General features: G+C 34.3%; 1 protein-coding gene across 4 annotated transcripts; it reads left to right on the top strand.

Annotated features, from left to right (window-relative positions):
- The first annotated feature begins 3,587 nt into the window (after positions 1-3,587).
- Positions 3,588-15,146, top strand: LOC18430821 (protein PHOX1-like). 4 transcript variants are annotated; one of them, XM_088862175.1, is made up of 5 exons: positions 3,592-4,316; positions 5,792-7,861; positions 8,577-8,857; positions 10,571-10,854; positions 14,951-15,146. In XM_088862175.1, exons 2-3 carry the CDS (start codon positions 5,920-5,922, stop codon positions 8,723-8,725), a joined length of 2,091 nt encoding a protein of 696 aa, XP_088718301.1. In that variant the 5' UTR covers positions 3,592-4,316; positions 5,792-5,919; the 3' UTR covers positions 8,726-8,857; positions 10,571-10,854; positions 14,951-15,146. The 4 variants fall into 4 exon arrangements, with proteins under 4 accessions (XP_011622086.2, XP_088718301.1, XP_088718302.1 ...); XM_088862176.1 differs by having other exon boundaries at positions 13,261-15,146; XM_011623784.3 differs by lacking the exon at positions 14,951-15,146 and having other exon boundaries at positions 3,588-4,316; positions 10,571-10,981.
- Positions 15,147-17,835: the final 2,689 nt, after the last annotated feature.

Below are 17,835 nucleotides of genomic sequence, written 5' to 3'. Positions count from 1 at the left end.
ACTAAATATATTTCATGTTAGGCCATTTGAACCTATACTGCAGTCTACCAGAAAATTATGCTCAAGTTTCAAAAAAGCATATTATTACCATTTCTCTCTCCATGAAGTCTGTATTCCGATCTCTTGGAGTATTTTTTATTGTATTCATTTTCTGTATCCCCATCCAATATTTATTGCCCAATGCCATTTACCATCACCTTTTCCAATTCCAATAATAGCATAGCAATCATATGACAATAACATAGGCCACATAAAGTTACTAAAAACTTACAAAAAGAATAGGTGGTGTACATACATGTAAGACATATTACTGAAAACTTTTGCTGGTGCATTCAACATCATGTAATCCATTATACACTTTTTCTATATAAGTTATACAATTGGAAATAATCCTTCTTTAAAACAAGGTGTTATCAGCTCTACAACCATCCATTGTTTACAACAATTAACGATTGAAGTTGTTGATCTCAAAATCACCTGATCCCACCTAGAAATCTTTATGAGCAGTTGTTGTTGGAATCAGTCGCTTCTCTAACAGAACTAGCAAGTTCTGATAGGGAACTCGGAGATATGAATCACCTAGGACCCTCTTTTTTATTTTCAAGGAATATAGAGAAATCTACAGGATCTTAATCATCAATTGGTGGCACTAACACTGTAGAATTGATGGGACATATAACAAACTATTTGTATGCTACTTAGAGCATGGAATATTTTCCTTAAGGAGTAAGGAACATGTTTTCTCTTTTTTTAAAGGATAAATATTATTTTTCTCATATATGCTCATTTTGGAGGACAATACATGAGCTCATGTAGCATATGCTCCCGTGAGAGTAATACTATACAACAACTCCCTCTGTTTGGGAGTGGTTTTTGGTTTTTTTTCTAGAAAAAATTGGTCCATCATTAGATTATTGTTTTCAAGATAAAAAATTGGATTATTGAGTTCTTGAATACCTAGATCTTTCCCTCAAAAAATTGGACAGTTTGTGTGCAATCTTGTGATATTTTTTTTTTTAGGTACAGCTATTAGAAAAATGAATAAATGGGAAAGTATGGTATGATACATGTAATATTGTAGGGACCTTTCAAATTCTGGCTAAATGAACTCTTAAAAACCTCAACTCTGATCTTGAAGGACTATAAAAACTCTAGTAGACCATAGACAATCTAGACCCAATATAATTATCCTAAAACTGTCGAAATCCTATCGTAACTTGAAGTAGAGCCTGAGAGCTTTTCAACGGTCTAATAATTACATGAATCGGACCTACGGATAAAAAGATATAACAAATGAGAACTTAGTCATTGTGAGACCTAAGTATCGGGCCGAGGGCCGGGCTGTAACGCAGCTCGACAGGCCCAAACGCAGGCTGATGATGCATTCAACCCATTTAATGATACAATAAAGACGTTTTATTTAATTAGATAAGGCTAAAAGTTCAAGATAAATCAAAAAAATTCTAAAATAATTCCAAAAAATCATAAAAAATCACCAATTGAATCTTATAAATATTCATTTCCATAACCAAAGAGGGAAGAAGAGGGGACCAAGAAAGAAGACGAAATCTATTAGAAAATCCTGAAATTAGAAAAATTACCCAAAAAAAGCAAAAAATAGAAAAACCACTTAGAAAATTCCAAAAAATTTAAAAAGATTCCCCAAAAATCACAAAAAATCACATAATTCATATTCAACCTTAGGAATCTCCCGATACCCTAAAATTTAAGAAAATTCCCCCAAAAATCCTAGAATTCATATTCAGGAGGTCCCAATACCCTTAGAAAACTAAGGAAATTATCGTTCAATTCCAATAAAAGCCTAGGTAGACCCTATCTAAAATTCACAGTTTTTCCCTATGCTTTAGGAACTCTTGATCTAGGTCAAAGAACCTGAGATCTACAAATTCCAGCAAACAAAGGCATCCAAAAAAAAAGAGATGGTAGCGCATATTGGAAGAGCAGTCTGATCTAAGCCCGAAACTCTGGGTTTCGGGTCCTTAACGGTAAATATATATTTCTTTGCTTAATTTAATTTGTTTTTCTTTATTTAATTATCTGATTTATATTATTTTTTCTGGAAATTAATTCATCATTAGATTTAATTAAATTTAGAAGCATTTTTTTGTCAAAATACAAATTTGGAGCTTGTACTGTCAGTAGATTTAGAAAAAGATCGGATTTATCTGGGATTTTTCTTAGCCCATAATTCAAACAAACCCCACTCTCTCTACCATTTCAAAAGTAATCAGTTTTTGCTAAGATTTAAGTAGATATCTTCTCAGAGATCGGCACAGATTGGAGCGTAAACAGTTTGGCGTCCACTGTGGGGCACTTTAAGCTTCAGATCCGTATTTTTGACTTAAATAAAAGCTTCTTTTTTTTTTCGCATATTTATTTTCTAGCAAAAAATGGTAGATTTGAAAAGATTTCTTTTTTGTCTGATTCTATCTTTTTCTTTCTCCATAAAAATAATTTACCATCTTTTTTTTTTCTCTTAATACCTTCCAGAACCAAAGTTCTATCTGTATTTTACATAGTTAATAAGGGGGGAAGATCAATATATCGGGTCACCATAAAATCGAAAATAAATCGTTTTTATTTTAAAAAGTCAGATGAAAAAATCGGGTAAAAAATTCGGAGCGTTAAAAATACTTTATGTAAAAATATCGCAAATATATCTGACTAGGCTCAAAAAATCGGAGTGAAAAAAAAAGAAGATATGTTTAAAATAAAATTAAGTAAAAACTTAAATAAAATTAAGTAAATTTTTTAAAAATAAAATGATCAGTTGATGATAAATATAATATATGATTTTTCTTATTAAATGCTTTAACAAACATCACATATACTTAGTACATAACACACAAAAAAAAAAAAAGAAAAAGAAAAAGAGGGGCAATGTGAGATAAGTAGAATTGAGTTGGCTATGTTCATTTCTCTCTCCATATGGTGACCGTCCATTTATAACCATAGTTAAGCGACTCCATACATGCATAGCAAAGAGAAACAAGATGAGCATAAAATATGAGAGAAGAAGCTTAATGAGCGAGAGTATAGTTAGCAAGTCGGGGACTTTCAATAATTCGACTCGCCATAAAATTGGATATAAATCGTTTCTATTGTAAAAAATCGGATGAAAAATCTGGTAACAAATACAGATCGGCCAAAATACTTCATATAAAAATATCGCTAATATATCGGATTAGGCTAAAAAATTAGATAAATTTATAATATTAAAAATTTTGAAATTCTAAAAAATAAAAGTTATGTCAAAGCCATCAATAACTAATTCATCCATAAAAATTTTATTAGACTAATATAATTAAGTCAATTAATTTAGATTCTTCATGACTCTCATCCAATCCTCTAATATTAAATACATAACTAACTACTATATACCAGAAAAAATGTACCATATAAATCTACCTATTAAATACTTTAAAAAACATCATACTTACTTATTACATACCAAAAACAAATATACTATATAAATATATTTATTACATGCTTTAACTATGGTACGGTGATAAATATATTATATAAATTTATTCTTTAATTACTTAAATATCACACCTATTCAACATAACCAAAAAAAAGTATACAATTTTTGTGTTCTCGTTACAATGATTTAATTACAGCTCCATAACTATGGTTAAAGTTTTATAAATTTTAATTGAAAAGAGGCTCGTGGAAATTTGGGTTTCACACCTCTGTATTTACGGTTTGGATAGAAGAAGAAGAAGGAAGAAGGAAGGAAGAGAAGAAAATAGTCCTGGGCTCATAACGGGTTTATACAGAGAGAAGAAGGAAGAAGGAAGAGGTCGTCGGCTTCACAAAACCAAAGGGAAGCTGATTTTGTTGATTTTTAGAGAGAGAAAAAGAAACGGATTTTATTGATTTTTAGAGAGAGAAAAGGAAGATGGTATGGTGATTTGGGATTTTGAAGATGGGTTTTCCTCTGATTTTTAGAGAGAGAAAAGGAAGATGGGATGGGATGCTGATTTGGAACGAAGGAAGAGAAGAAAATAGTCCTGGGCTCATAGCGGGTTTAGAGAGGAAGGAAGAAGGACGAGGTCATCGGCTTCACAAACCCTAATGGAAAAAGCCCTAACTGATTTTACTGATTTTTAGAGAGAGAAAAGGAAGATGGGATGGGATGCTGATTTGGGATATTTTGAAGAGGGTTTTTCTCTCTGATTTAGGATGTTGTTTGAGAGAAAGCCCTAACTAGACCCTAACTGATTTTTAGAGAGAGAAAAGGAAGAGGGTTTTTTATTTTCTTGGGGAAACCACATGAAGAGCTGAAGGACTAGGTATGAGGAACTCATTTAAGTTTACAGTTTATTCTATATTGGTTATCTTTGTTATCACATAATCCAAAGCAAAATATTAATTTCTTGGTCCTGTAGTCACACTTTCTGCTTCTCATTCATCAGTATATGTTTTGAGCTCTAATTTGTGCCATAAACAGTATTTTCGTAAAAACAATTATCAGAAATAATCACAGAAATCTGCATGTTAATGATTTTCTTTGCACAAGGATTTACTTTACAAAATGATTTGCTATAAACAGTATGTCATTTACGCAATGATTTTCCATAATAACAACTGAAATTTGCATCTATTTGTTTAAGTTTAAAAAATAGAGAAAAAAAAATTCATACCTTCAATCTGCAACTGTGGCTTTGAAGAAACAGTGTCGATAAAAATTTCTATTTTAAGTTTTTTTTTGAGATAATATTTTTTTTTCAAAAGCATGAAAGTAGCAATGGCTGCAATACACAAAAACACAAAACAGTAAAAAAATAAATAAATTATCATTCAAAAAAAATATACGATTTGTTGGCCTGATTTAAATCGTCATATAAAACAAATGCGTTTTAAAAGTTTTTATGAAAATTACGCTATTTTTTTCCGACCTTTTCAAAAAGTCTCCTGTTTAAAACTGTTTCCATAAAAACGCCGACTTTTTTAAAAAATTGCCGATTAAAAGGCGATTTGCTAACTATGAGAGAGAGAGAGCATGCATAGGCACAGAGAAACAAGATGGGCATAAAATCTCAAAGAAGAAGAAGAACACGGTGGACATAAACCCTAATCCAAGTTTTCCAGAATTAGGTTTGCAGATTAGGCCCTAATCTGGTTTTTTTTTTTTTTTTTTTGAAGCTTTTGTTTTAGGGATTTAAGATGTATAAATTGTGATAATCTGGGTCATTGAGCCCTAATTTGGATGCATTTTTTGGTGGAATTTTGTCAAGACAAAAGTTGAGGATTTTGATTCAAGGGTTTTTATGGTATTTTATTCTAATTTGATTCAATGGATTTGAGCATAAACCCTAAGATAATAATAATAATAAACCCTAACAATATACTTGGAGATAAAAATTTACTTTTTAGAGATTTTTTTTTTTGAAAATAATACACTTTTTAGAAAGCATGGAGATAACAATTACAGGAAAAAAGTTTTCATCTTTTAGAAAAGAAAAAAAAATACAGGTAAAAAAGGCAAAAGTCTTTTTGGACCGATTTTTTCGTAAAGGTCAATAAGGCACGTTTTAAACTTTTATGTGAAAAATCGTGTATTTTTGCTGATCTTTTAAAAAAGTCTTAGTTTTAAACGTTTTTTGAAAAAACTCTGTATTTCTTAAGAAGTCACGTTTTAAACGTCGACTTGCTGAGTATGGTATTAAATAACCTATAGCCTTGTTTCGTGTTCCACTTTATCTTGGAATATTGAGAGGGCTAAATCTTTTGTACCTTGAATTGGGGTTTTCCTCTTTCGATTCAGGCAAAAGAAAGGGAAAGGAAAACTGCTTTGTCGTGAGTTTATTGGGCCTGGTCTTACTGTATTCTTGGTTGGAAGCAACAAATAAAAGAAATCCAGGTCTGTAATTAAGGTGTTGTAGCTGTATTACCATGGGGAAGCCTAGTGGGAAGAAAAAGAACTACTCACAATCAAATTCTGGCGATGCATCAATGAAGCAACATAAAGCAAGTGATCTCAACTCCAAAACCATCGATGAGGACATGATTGTGTTTATTTTAAGGTCCCAGGAGTTAAAAGAAGAAGGCAACAAGCTTTTCCAGAAGAGAGAATACTTTGAAGCCAGGTCTAAGTACGAGAATGCCCTGAAACTACTCCCTAAAGGCCATATAGATTGTGCATACCTTCACAGCAACATAGCTACCTGTTTCATGCAGATGAACCCTTCAAAGTATCAGAAGGCCATTAATGAATGTTGTATGGCTCTTGAAGTTTCCCCTAAATACACCAAAGCACTCTTGAAAAGGGCTAAATGTTATGAGGCTTTAACCAGGCTTGACTTGGCTCTTCGAGATGTCAACATAGTGTTAAGCTTAGAGCCAAAGAATCTAACTGCTCTAGAGATTGCAGAAAGGCTAAAACAAGCTTTACAGAAAAAAGGCTTTCCCCCAGACAATATCAGCACAAAGAATGTGGTAGAACCGGTTTCTCAACGAACTCAAGTTAAAATTTCAAAAGAGAATGTAATAGAACCAGTTACGCAGCAACCCCAAGTTAAAGGCTCAAAAGAGAAGTCAAGGAAAAAGAAGATCAGCAAGATTGAAGACAAGATAATTGTGGAGGAGACAGATAACGCGATTGTGGAGGAAAATGTTAAAGTTGAACCTATCAGGGCAGTGAAGCTGGTTTTAGGAGAGGATATAAGATGGGGTCAGGTACCAGTGAATTGCAACATTAAGCAGTTAAGAGAGATGGTTCGGAATCGTTTTCCTTGTTCTAAAGCAGTCTTAATTAAATATAGGGATGTAGAAGGAGACTTGGTGACGATTACAACCACTGAAGAGCTCAGATGGGCTGAGGAATCTGCAGACCCTCAGGGTTCCTTGAGGTTGTATATATTCGATGTTAGTCCTGATCAGGAGCCTTTATTTGAGGATGCGAATAATGAGTCGGAATCACTAAAACCCAAGGAAGCCGCAAAAGAAAATGGGGTCTTGGCCTCAGACAAGGCACCTCATATTGATGATTGGATTGTACAGTTTGCTAGGCTTTTCAAAAGTCATGTGGGATTTGATTCTGAGGCTTATTTGCATCTCCATGATATTGGTATGAAGCTCTATTCAGAAGCCATGGAGGATACTGTAACCAGTGAAGAAGCTCAAGGCTTGTTTGAAATCGCAGCAGAGAAGTTCCAAGAAATGGCGGCTCTTGCTTTGTTCAACTGGGGAAACGTCCATATGTCTAGAGCAAAGAGGAGAGTGTCTTATGGAGAGGTTGTTCCAAGAGAGCTGATCCTATCACATATTAAAAATGGTTACGAATGGGCTCAAAGAGAATACAACAAGGCTGGAGAGAGATATGAGGAAGCTCTCAGGATCAAACCAGACTTTTATGAGGGGTTTCTTGCTCATGGGCAACAACAATTTGAGCAAGCCAAACTAGGATGGGATTTTGCTCTTGGTAGCCATGTGGATTTAGAGACTTGGCCTTCTTCAGAGGTCCTTCAGTTGTTCAACAATGCTGAGGACAATATGGAGAGGGGCACGAATATGTGGGAGGAGATGGAGGAGAAGCGCTTGAATGACCCAAAAATTAAGGGGAAAACTGAAACACAAAAGATAGGAGAAAATGGGGTCACAAAGGAACTATCTCCTGAAGAAGCTGTTGAACTGGTTGCAAATATGAGGTCACAAATCAACCTCTTATGGGGTACTATGCTTTATGAGCGCTCTGTTATAGAATTTAAATTGGGCTTACAAGTCTGGGACGAATGTTTGGAAGCTGCTGTTGAGAAATTCAAACACGCCGGTGCTTCCCCAACTGACATAGCTGTCATGATAAAGAACCACCCTTCAAATTCAACTGCTCTAGAAGGTACACTGACCCATATATTCAGATTTTTAAATTATGGCCCAAGATATTGATGGTTAATGACTATTTCCAGTGATTCAAAAATGTTGATCAGATCATGTGAATTACCGATCCTGATTTGGAATCAGTGGGGACCGACCCGGTTCCCAGCTGGAATTGGGAATCGATCTGGTTTTGACAAACTCACTTGGTTTGTCAAAGAACTGGGCAATCTGGATCGTCATAATCCTTGTTCCTCTCATTTTATTTTATCTTCATTTTTTATTAGAATATTATTTAATTTTTTTTGGGACCGATTCCCAAACTAGAGATCCAACAAGGGACCAAACCAGCTGCTAGATCCGGGTTTTAAAACACGGAATACATCTATAGCCATGTAAACTAGTTGAGAACCCTTTTTTTGTAGCCATGAGTTGTTATTTTTCAAGTAAAGGACCTTCCATAGTTATCTAAACTACTCGACACCCATTTTTCTCTTGTTCTTTCTCAAACAACCATCGAGCGCATGTCATTACTCAAAAAGGTAATATATACCAATCCTTCATTATGAAGGATTTTAAATTATAGACCACCTTCTTCATGCATGTCTGATATTTCAGATTACTGATATGTAAGCTATTCTGTACCCATCTTTTTCGTACTTCTCTTAATTTGTCATGAAGTCAATAAGTGAAAGGATAGTTGACTATTACTTGTCAATTTACTACGTATGATGCAGGCTTGAATTTCAAGATTGATGAGATAGTTCAGGCATGGAATGAAATGTATGATGCTAAAAGGTGGTTGAAGGGTGTTCCTTCGTTCAGGCTAGAGCCTTTATTTCGTCGGAGGGTTCCAAAATTGCATCGTGTTTTGGAACATGTATGATTTGTTCATTTATTTATTCTGGTGTGAGGTAGAATTCAAAATTCCTATTAGGCAATATTTGGGCGATTGTGGGCCTTTGTTTTTATTTAGATTCGTTGTCTGGAAGCAGAAGATGTATATTGCTTTAAACAGGTAATTTCTACTCCTTTAGGATTTTTATTTATTTATTTATTTATTTAATTCTAGAAACAGAAAAATGTATTTATTAGAATGTGAAATTTTTCAATTCTCCTTTTTATTATATGATTATTCTTTTCCTACAAGTTATTTGGATATTGAAATCTGCAGTCTTTAGCTTCATTATCTACATGAATTTAGCAGTTCAGATCATACCGTTTTGTCCCCTTTACAATTTCTTCTATGTAAAGCAAATCATGAGCTCCATGTTTCGTGGACCTCCCAGTACCGTTATACTTTCTTTGTTATTTAATTTGACTAGTTAACTTATCTCAAAAAAAATAATATTCACTGTGAGAAGCTTCCACATCCCAATTACTATTTTTTTTTAGATGGTTTGTTAGTGTTCTGGTTGAGCTGTCTTATCAACCAGCATAAGAAACATCGCCAAACTTGAGCACTGAAGGACTTAATGTGTATATGATTACAAATCTTTGCATTTATAACAATCCCATGGAAAATTTCCGCTTTAGTTCTTTAGAAAGCTCTGTGATTGGAAATTTACTTAACTAGCATTTTACCTTCTTCTGTCTAATCTTCTAGACTGATACGTTTCCTCTTTATCACGATAAATGTGTTTTTTTTTTTTTTTATAACTTATCCCGATAAATGTGTTGTTTGGCTGTTAGTTGAAGTTGATTTGGCATAATATGTGGAATCAAGAGCATGACCATCAAATTCTAATGGCACCTTTTCTCTTTATGCAAGCAAACTTCCTGTTTGTTACCCAAAACAACAGTGTTGTTTGACTACTGGTTAAATTTGGATCACCATAGTATGCTGAATGAACAGACTCTAAAAGGATGACTATTAGACTCTAATAAGAGGCTTTGTTAGAAGTCCTCTTCCATGAAGTGCTAACTTTTCTATGTCATCATCGTCGTCTTCATCTTCCAAGTCTTACCCCAACTAGTTGGGGTTGGATAATTCCTATAGAGATGTGGCAACGTAAAACTTTGCCAAACCTTCTCATGAATCCGGAATAGCAGACCACGATTCGTGTAGCCGACCCCAATTAGTTGGGAAAGGCTTTGTTAATGATTATGATGTGGCAAAAGTTTTATGCTGGCTGCCAACCTAACACAACCGTTCCCCTTTCTCATCCGAGCTCGGGACCAGCTGTGGCGGAGTTTCTCCTCCCACAAAAACAAGAACAAATATTGCCATAAATAATTCGATTACATGAACGTACTAATACTTGAACACATTATTTAATTTTTTAGAATATTATTTAAATTTTTGGGGATCGATTCCCATACTGGAGATCCAGCAAGGGACCAATCCAACTGCTAGATCCGGGTTTTAAAACATGGAATACATATATAGCCATGTAAACTAGTTGATAACTCTTTTTTTTCTAGCTATGAATTGTTATTTTTCAAATAAAGGACCTTCCATAGCTATCTAAACTACTCGACACCCATTTTTCTCTTGTTTTTCTCTTGTTTTTCTCGACACTCATTACTCAAAAAGGTAATATATACCAATCCTTCATTATGAAGGATTTTAAATTATAGACCACCTTCTTCATGCATGTTTGATATTTCAGATTACTGATATGTAAGCTATTCTATACCCATTTTTTTCGTACTTCTCTTAAGTTGTCATGAAGTCAATAGGTGAAAGGATGGTTGACTATTATTTCTCAATTTAATATGTATGATGCAGGCTTGAATTTCAAGATTGATGAGATAGTTCAGGCATGGAATGAAATGTATGATGCTAAAAGGTGGTTGAAGGGTGTTCCTTCGTTCAGGCCATTAAAGCCTTTATTTCGTCGGAGGGTTCCAAAATTGCATCATGTTTTGGAACATGTATGATTTATTCATTTATTTATTCTGGTGTGAGGTAGAATTCAAAATTCCTATTAGGCAATATTTGGGCGATTGTGAGCCTTTATTTTTATTTAGATTCGTTGTCCGGAAGCAGAAGATGTATATTGCTTTAAACAGGTAAATTCTACTCCTTTAAGATTTTTATTTATTTATTTATTTAATTCTAGAAGCAGAAAAATGTATTTATTAGAATGTGAAGTTTTTCAATTCTCCTTTTTATTATATGATTATTCTTTTCCTACAAGTTATTTGGATATTGAAATCTGCAGTCTTTAGCTTCATTATCTACATGAATTTAGCAGTTCAGATCATGCCGTTTCTACGTTTCGTGGACCTCCCAGTACCATTGTACTTTCTTTGTTATTTAATTTGACTAGTTAACTTATCGCAAGAAAAAAATATTCACTGCGAGAAGCTTCCACGGCCTCTCACATCCCAATTACTATTTTTTTTAGATGGTTTGTTAGTGTTCTGGTTGAGCTGTCTTATCAACCAGCATAAGAAACATCGCCAAACTTGAGCATTGAAGGACTTAATGTGTATATGATTACAAATCTTTGCATTTATACTAATCCCATGGAAAATTTCCGCCTTAGTTCTATAGGAAGCTCTGTGATTGGAAATTTACTTAACTAACTTGCCTTTTTCCTTCTTCTGTCTAATCTTCTGGACTGATACCTTTCCTCTTTATCCCGATAAGTGTGTTGTTTGGCTGTTAATTGAAGTTGATTTGGCGTAATATGCGGAATCAACTAACGAGAAGAGCATGACCATCAAATTCTAGTGACACCTTTTCTCTTTATGAAAACAAACTTCCTTGTTTGTTACCCAAAACAACAATGTTGTTTGACTACTGGTTAAATTTGGATCACCATAGTATGTTGAATGAACAGACTCCAAAAGGGTGACTATTAGACTCTAATGAGAGGCTTTGTTACAAGTCCTCTTCCATGAAGTGCTAACTTTTCTATATCATCATTGTCGTCTTCATCTTCCAAGTCTTACCCCAACTAGTTGGGGTTGGCTAATTCCTTAAAAGATGTGGCAATGTAAAACTTTGCCAAAACTTCTCATGAATCCGGAATAGCAGATCAGGATTCGTGTAGCCGATCCCAATTAGTTGGGAAAGGCTTTGTTGATGATTATGATGTGGCAAAAGTTTTTTGCCGGCTACCAACCTAACATGACCGTTCTCCTTTCTCATCCGAGCTCGGGACCGGCTGTGGTGGAGTTTCTCCTCCGCAAAAACATTAACAAATATTGCCATAAATAATTCGACTACATGAATGTACTAGTACTCTAAACACATATCAGTCTAGGAGCACTCTCCTCACCCCTTCGATTCCTCCCCAGCTTCCATTGTCAACTGGGTCGACCTCATTTTGACCAGTTCACATACAGGGGTTGCCCTATCTATCTCTACCTTTTGTCCATAACTCCCCAGAATCCGGTCCTTCACATCCAACTCAATTAGGGATTCTTTGTAGTAGGAGGCTAGATGCTCCCCTGCTAACCAATTCACACCAGGTGACAATTAAGTATCAGATAAAAAAGCTCGATCCAAAAGTAAAAGATCACCAAAAACACTAAACAAATACTAGAAGTGAGAAGATATGTTAATGAAAATATCATATAAAGAAGAATGATTCATATTCCAGTGGGTACCACTTTTAAAGACCTACTGATGTCTTAAAACAGTTGAAGTTTGACCAATATTACTGCTAACAACAGAAGTTCACGACAGTAATTCAAGCGAAATTTAAAAATCCAATAGGATCAGTTTGGTTTGAAAATTTTTATGACACATTAGTTCTCACACAGCAGCACTGAATTGGAGCATCCACAAACTAAGTATATTTCATGTTAGGCCATTTGAGTCTATACTGCCGTCTACCGGAAAATTATGCTCAAGTTTCAAAAGAGCATATTATTACCTTTTCTCTCTCCATTAAGTATGTATTCCGATCTCTTGGAGTTTTTTTTTATTGTATTCATTTTCTATGTCCCCATCCAATATTTATTGCCCAATGCCATTTACATTTTCAATTTTCAATCATAGCATGGCAATCATATGACATTAACATAGGGCACATAAAGTTACTAAAAACTTACAAAAAGAATAAGTGGTTACGTACATGTAAGACATATTACTGGATACTTTTGCTAGGGCATTCAACATCATGTAATCCATTATACACTTTTTCTATATAAGTTATACAATTGGAAATAATCCTTCCTTAATGTAACCCCTACTATATCTATCAGTTGAGCAATTTGTGTTATACTACTTTTTGGGCGTGTTTGATAACAGGAAGTATCTTCCAGAAACTTGGAACTTCACTTTACTATTTATGTTTGGTGTTTGATAAAAAAACAGAATTTAAATGGCGAACTTCACTTTACTGTTCATCTTCCTCTTTTATGTGTTAGAAAAAGTTCCGACCAAAAGGTCGGAACTTGAAGTGGGAAGTTTTTATAAAACTTCACCCCCGAAAGTTTACCCTGAACCATCCCTCTTCGCAGCACGCCGCCATCAGCCAGAGCCCTCTCGCTGAGCCACCCTTCTCCTCTGTTCTTCGCTGCACTCAGCTGCCTCTTCTTCCTTCTTCCTTCCTCGTCAACCTCCCAGCATCCCTCTTCGCAGAGCCTCCTGGTTTGCTTCATCATGTACCTCACTCCTCTCTCTGTCTCTCTCTTTCCATTTCTGGAAAATGGCTTTCGTTCTCATCTCTCTCTGCAGAACTACTTTATTCTCTCGCTCTGTATCTCTCTCCATCCAGCTGTGTAGCCCTAAATCTCATTCTCTCTCTATCTCCACTGAAAATGTTAGCCCATTGTCCTTCTTTCTCTAAAAAATTTCACTGGTTTTTTTTCCAAAAATATCTTTCTCTTTCATACCCCTCTCTCTCAGATCCCCAAATCCATTTATTTTTTGAGGGGATCTGAGAGATTCACTAGTTTTTTTTTTCATGGATTGTTAGCTTTATATTAAATAGATCTCACTGTTTTTTTTTTTTTTCAGATTGTTAGTTGTATATAACAGCTAGCATATTTGTGTTGCGGGGTCTCTGGTACACCTGTTCTTTCCTTTTTCTTTTTGATTTTTTTTACTGAAAATGCTTGTAAATTTGCTTTAGTTTGATACTCATGTAGCAGGATAGGGCTTTAACTAGTTGATTTTCTCCATAAATTTGAGACCTTAAGCTGCGATTTTTCTGCATATACTTAAATTAATTTTTTGGGTAAATCAGTGAGGGCATATACTTATTCTATTTAGTCTTTTCTTCTCTTCTGTTGCTTTTCTTTTGTTTTATATGCAAAATGCAAGTTTATCGCATTGTTTGTAGGTTTGATCTAGGCTTGTTTTAATACACTGCAAGACTTCTTGCTTTAGCATTTGGTTCTGTACAAAGTTGCAATTTTGGGTGTGGAATTTGTTGATTTCTCTGTAAAATTGCAATTTTGGTGTGAAATTTGATAGTTCAATGTCGGGTTATATTATTCAGGAGATATTTTTTTTGGGGGGTTTTTTTTTTTTTGTTAATGACTTTTTTTAGTCTTCACCCTGAGTTTTTGTTATGATCTTTTTTCTTTGTGAAATTTATGTGATTTTGAGCTTATGCTTCTGAGATGGTGCTTTTTTCCCCTGATTTTCTTATTTAATTTCCTTAAAAAATAATGGATGTGAAAACAATTGGTTAAATTAAATTTATGAGATTTTGACCTTATGCTTCTGATTAAAGAAGGGACTTCGATTTGTGAAGGGTCATGCATCTCCAAGATCCTGTTATCTGGAGATGGTGCTTTTTTCCCCTGATTTTCTTATTTAATTTCCTGAAAAATAATGGATGTGAAAACAATGTTATTTAATTTCTTGCAAAATAATGCTTTTTTTTTTTTCATGGATTGTTAGCTTTATATTAAATAGATCTCACTGTTTTTTTTTTAGATTGTTAGTTGCATATAATAGATGTCAAGGTTTTTTTTTTAGATTGTTAGTTGTATATAATAGATGTCACTGTTTTTTTTTTTTCATGGATTGTTAGCTTTATATTAAATAGATCTCACATGCTATTTTGATTGGCTTGAAGTTATTTGCATGATTGTGTAGTGGAATTGGCTCCTCTTTGGGTATTGCCTTTCTTTAGATTTTTTATTTGTAGATGAAATATTAATTATTCTTTTCATTATTTCCTTCTTGAATTCACAGCAGCCATTTGGTCTTGCTTTTTATGGCAGAATTGATGTGTAGTTCACACAAAACAATCAGTTGTGCTTCACTCATATATCTATGGTTAGCCATGTATTCTTCTTGTATTTGTCTTTTTTATTTTCATGCAACATTTGAGGTGAACCTGTAATTAGAACTTGTTCTACATTTGATATGGACCTTATTTTGTGACCACAAATTTTGAGTCATCGTCGAATGTTGTGTTCATTCTATTGCATTTTCAATTATATAAGTTTAGTTGCGATTGCTTACTAGCTTGCTTGTTTTCATTCCTGAATTTGTTCTTCACTCAATGGTTTCATTTGTTCCAAGTATTTATTGAAATTGTTTTGCTATTTTTTTTATTTTTTTAAAATGCTTTGATATACAACTATGATGTGGGTTCATGAAATCTGATATATTTTTTCTATGATACACAGCTATGATGTGGGTTTGTTTATATATTTTTATGCAAAGAAGAAATGCATGAATTACCAACATTTTCATTTTCTTCACTCAATGGTTTCATTTATTCCAAGTATTTATTGAAATTGTCTACAGATTGCTTCAATTTTGAGGTGAAATGAAGTTTATCATGCAACATCTTGTGTCAATTGATGTACAAATAATATTCTACAAATTAATAAAAAATAAATAATATCTAGGTCACAATTTTAACCTTTTACATCTTGCCTATTTTAATCTAATCCAAAACAGATACCCATAACTTCTTTAACTTCCCAGGAGGTTATAAAACACAGAAACCAGGAACTTTTTAACTTCCCAGGAGGTTATCAAACACAGAAACCAGGAACTTCTTAACTTCTCAGGGAACTTCTTAACTGCCCAGGAGGTTATCAAACACAGAAACCAGGAACTTTTTAACTTCTCAGGGAGATTATCAAACACTGAAACCAAGAACTTCTCAAGTAACTTCTAATTTACAGTTCTTCAAGAACTTCCAATTTACAGTTGATGAACTTGTTTTCAGTTATCAAACAGGCCCTTAAGTTTGCAGGTCACCTGGTGTGTAAGAGACTCTTATGAAGTGTTCTCATGACAGCTGAGAGTCCTTTCTTGCGGGAATTAATTATGTATTTAGAAAGCATTGAAATTTTTCTGAGGTTTATAAGAGGTGTTCTCTAGAATTTTAGAAAAGTCAGCATATGCCTTTGATTGGATGATTTTGTATCCTGGATCTATTGAAAGTAAAATTCAAAATAAAATTTACTAAAAAAATGAAAAAATTTCAACGCAGTGTTGACATGGGACAAGCAAGTCTTCCCACTATAAGAAGTCATAAAAGCATTTTGTCTAGGCACATGAATTTTCTAAGGGATGAATTTATAGTTTGATGAGCCTACTTTCATAAAAAATGGAATTTATAGTTTGATGAGCCTACTTACATAAAAAATTGAATGGAATAATATAATCATAGTTGTTGGTATCGAGATTGGGATCTGGAATGTTTGATAGTGATCGGCAAGAAGCTCCCTATGGTCTGGATCACTGTTCGTACAACCTACATTTTAGGGATCTGGATATCAACTTTTTGGGAATGCATGAAAAATTTTAGAATTCCAGACCCATCTGATAAAAGCATCTTTTCTCTTTGAAAAATATATAGAACACAATTTTGTAGCATAATTACGTTCTTTTTTTTAATGGATATGCATTTAAGACTTGTTTCCTTTTAGAAGATCCGTTCAACATGAATGTGATGTAACTGATCCCTTACGGATTGGGATCATGTGGGAGCTAGATTCATCCAAGGTCCAGCTCTGGGAGCGTGGGACCACTAGGATTGCCACCAAGTTTGGAATTCCGGTGAATATGAATAAAATCTTCTTTACTGAACTCCAAATAAATAAAGAATGATCAGAGACCCCCTTGTATTTTAGGGATTGCATACAACAGCTTAAAATCAATTTGTGTACAAATATACCCACCTTTAAATTACTACCTATAACAACCAGAGAAACTGCAACTAGTTAAATCAACAAGTCTATCCACTGAAGCAGCAAGATCATAAACTAGTGAGGCTGCATGTAAAACTACATTGAGAGAAGACCTTTCAAATCTTAAGATGTGTAATGACCCAATGTAAAGTAATTCTTATGAGCGACCTCTCAGGGGGTCACATAAAATATGTAATATATGCTGGTCTTTGGAACGAGCAACTGAAAAAGTGTTCATGTGATGTATAGAGTCCACTGGTGACATGAAATTGTGGATATGCCTTCAATGTATTACAAAAGAGAATTTTATGACCCTCACATATAAACTTTCGATACAATTAGCGCCCTCCTTAAGCTGACATCGGCAGTAAAACCATTGATATTTTGTCCTCAGAAAACGTGTTTGTAGATGTCACACCCTTGTGAGGATATCTGCTTGAAGTTCAGACTGTTTGTATGTAGAGAGATGCATCTGGAGTAAAGTGATGACAGTCTCAACGCCTCTCTTTTACGATGAGGGGGGGGGGGGGGGGGGTTTATCACTATTCTAACAGCACTAACAACATTGTCTTCATGCAATGGCATTAGAAACATCAATTCTGTCCCTAGCTCATGATTAACATGTGTAACCGCATAATTTTGTTGTTGACAAGTGGCACAGATTTGCAATTTGTTTCAAGTAATAATTTGGCATCATATAATGGAGACTAGTGAGTAGCCTAGAAATGCTCAATATTCTGAAACCTAAGTATTGCTGGGCTTTCAGCCTAGTCTACTTCTACACATGCTATCAAATCAACAAACACACACGCACGCGTGCGCACACACACACACACACACACACACATATATATATATATGTAGTCTCTCTATAAGATCCATCCTATCTACAATGTCTCAGTGTATCGCCTCAGGTGACCTAGTGGGGAC

This window comes from Amborella trichopoda, chromosome 3 (assembly GCF_054954075.1).
Source record: "Amborella trichopoda isolate Santa Cruz 75 chromosome 3, AtrichopodaSantaCruz75HAP2 v2.0, whole genome shotgun sequence".
Classification (NCBI taxonomy): domain Eukaryota; kingdom Viridiplantae; phylum Streptophyta; class Magnoliopsida; order Amborellales; family Amborellaceae; genus Amborella; species Amborella trichopoda.
Note: the sequence above shows the minus strand (reverse complement) of the source record. Positions and strands in the feature narration are given on the sequence as shown.

Bases quoted from the DNA above. Each gene is read 5' to 3' on its own strand.
- LOC18430821 (XM_088862175.1), top strand. From the start codon at position 5,920: ATGGGGAAGCCTAGTGGGAAGAAAAAGAACTACTCACAATCAAATTCT. The intron at 7,862-8,576 runs GTACACTGACCC...CGTATGATGCAG, and splicing joins AAATTCAACTGCTCTAGAAG to GCTTGAATTTCAAGATTGAT.